Below are 1,418 nucleotides of genomic sequence, written 5' to 3'. Positions count from 1 at the left end.
CCCACCCGCCCCAGGCCATGTCACAGCTGCTTTGTGCCACACAATGAAGTGGTGTGCGGGTCCTAAGCGCTCGGCGCGGTGCTCCACACACAGCAGCATCCTTACCCTGAGTACACCCAGGGCTGGTGGTTAAAGCGCTTTCCCATCGGTCTCCTTCGTTGTCTTAGTCTGGTGCTCCTTCTGCACTTCCCCTCCCGCTTTCCAGCAAGACACCGTCAGAAAACTTTATTTACAGGTTATTTCTTAACAATAAAAAAATCCATGCTGTAAGCATGACCGTGTGTGCTACAGAGCAGGAAAACCGCGTTGGTGTAAAAGACTAAACGTGATCTGTGGTAAAGCCAAAGCGAAAGCCCGGCCTCGGGGACTCGACAGGAGCTTTTCCATTCAGCCCCAAGAGTTCAGCTGCAATCCCACATGCCCGCCTTCGGAGAAGCTTCTGAGCACACGGTTACTGCCGGACTCACTGTGGGCAGAGAGGGGCCGGGTGCCTGACACCCACCCGCCTGCCCAGGGTGCCACCCCCCTGCCCAGGGTGCCACCCACCACCCGGAGCTGCAGCCCCTTGCATCCCGCGGGGACGTAGCACACCCACCTCAGCAGCGCCCGAGATGTCAGGGCAAAAAACCGGTGCGACCTCAAAGCCACCAACAGAGCTTGGCTTTGGTGATGGAGCTTTTGGAACCGGGAGCGCAGCCGTCCTTCCCCAGCTCCTGCTCCCGTTACACACCAGCCGCTGAACATGCTTACAGGCGCACGGACATATTTACACCTTTTTACAGAGAAACCCCTGGCTTGTCCGATCCCAGCTTTTCCCAGGGAAGCGCTGGAGGCAGGACAGCGGCGGAGCGAGGTCCCGGCCAGCGATGCCCTCACGTCATGGATGGCTGCGTGAAGCTCCGCTGGCTCGTGCTCTTGCAGCTGAGGACGAAGGAGGAGGAGTTGCTCTTCTTGCTGACGCTCAGGTCACACGTCGGCCGTGACTTCAGGTAGCGGGTGGAGCAGCAGAGGAAGCGTCGCATCAGGTCATGGAAGAGGTGCCCGGTGTAGAGCATGTAGATCCAGGGGTTGCAGCAGCTGTTGAGGCTGGCCAGGAGCATGGCGATGATGAACGGGGAGGCTGCAAGGCAGAAAGCACAGCAGCGTCAGGGCACGGCGGGGACGGTGGGAACATCCACCCTGGGGAGGTGGGTGCTGGGCACGCGCCATGGTGGGCTCTGCCGAGAGCCCCCAGCTCTGCCAGCACCGCGCTGCCCGCTCCCACGCCCCAGGAACGTCACTGGGGATGCATCAGTGAAGAAGGGAGTGAACAGAAAGGTAGGAAGTGAGTCTGGGTTTCAGCACCTTGGTTTTAGGTTTCTTCCCCCAGAAGAGCCATGTTTCCCCCTCAGCTCCTGCGCTGCTGCCTGCTCGGCGTT

At 60.1% G+C, this 1,418-nt stretch overlaps 1 protein-coding gene across 1 annotated transcript in view; it reads right to left on the bottom strand.

Moving 5' to 3' along the window:
* Positions 1–872: 872 nt before the first annotated feature.
* OXTR (oxytocin receptor) overlaps positions 873–1,418 on the bottom strand; it is a 5,993-nt gene continuing 5,447 nt past the window's right edge. Inside the window, exon 2 of the mRNA XM_010169062.1 lies at positions 873–1,120. Within this exon, the coding sequence (XP_010167364.1) occupies positions 873–1,120 (248 nt within the window). The remainder of the gene's footprint in view (positions 1,121–1,418) is intronic.

The sequence above is a fragment of the Antrostomus carolinensis genome, unplaced genomic scaffold, assembly GCF_000700745.2.
Source record: "Antrostomus carolinensis isolate BGI_N321 unplaced genomic scaffold, ASM70074v2 scaffold26665, whole genome shotgun sequence".
NCBI classification, from domain to species: Eukaryota; Metazoa; Chordata; class Aves; order Caprimulgiformes; family Caprimulgidae; genus Antrostomus; species Antrostomus carolinensis.
This window is presented reverse-complemented; position numbering and strand designations above follow the sequence as displayed.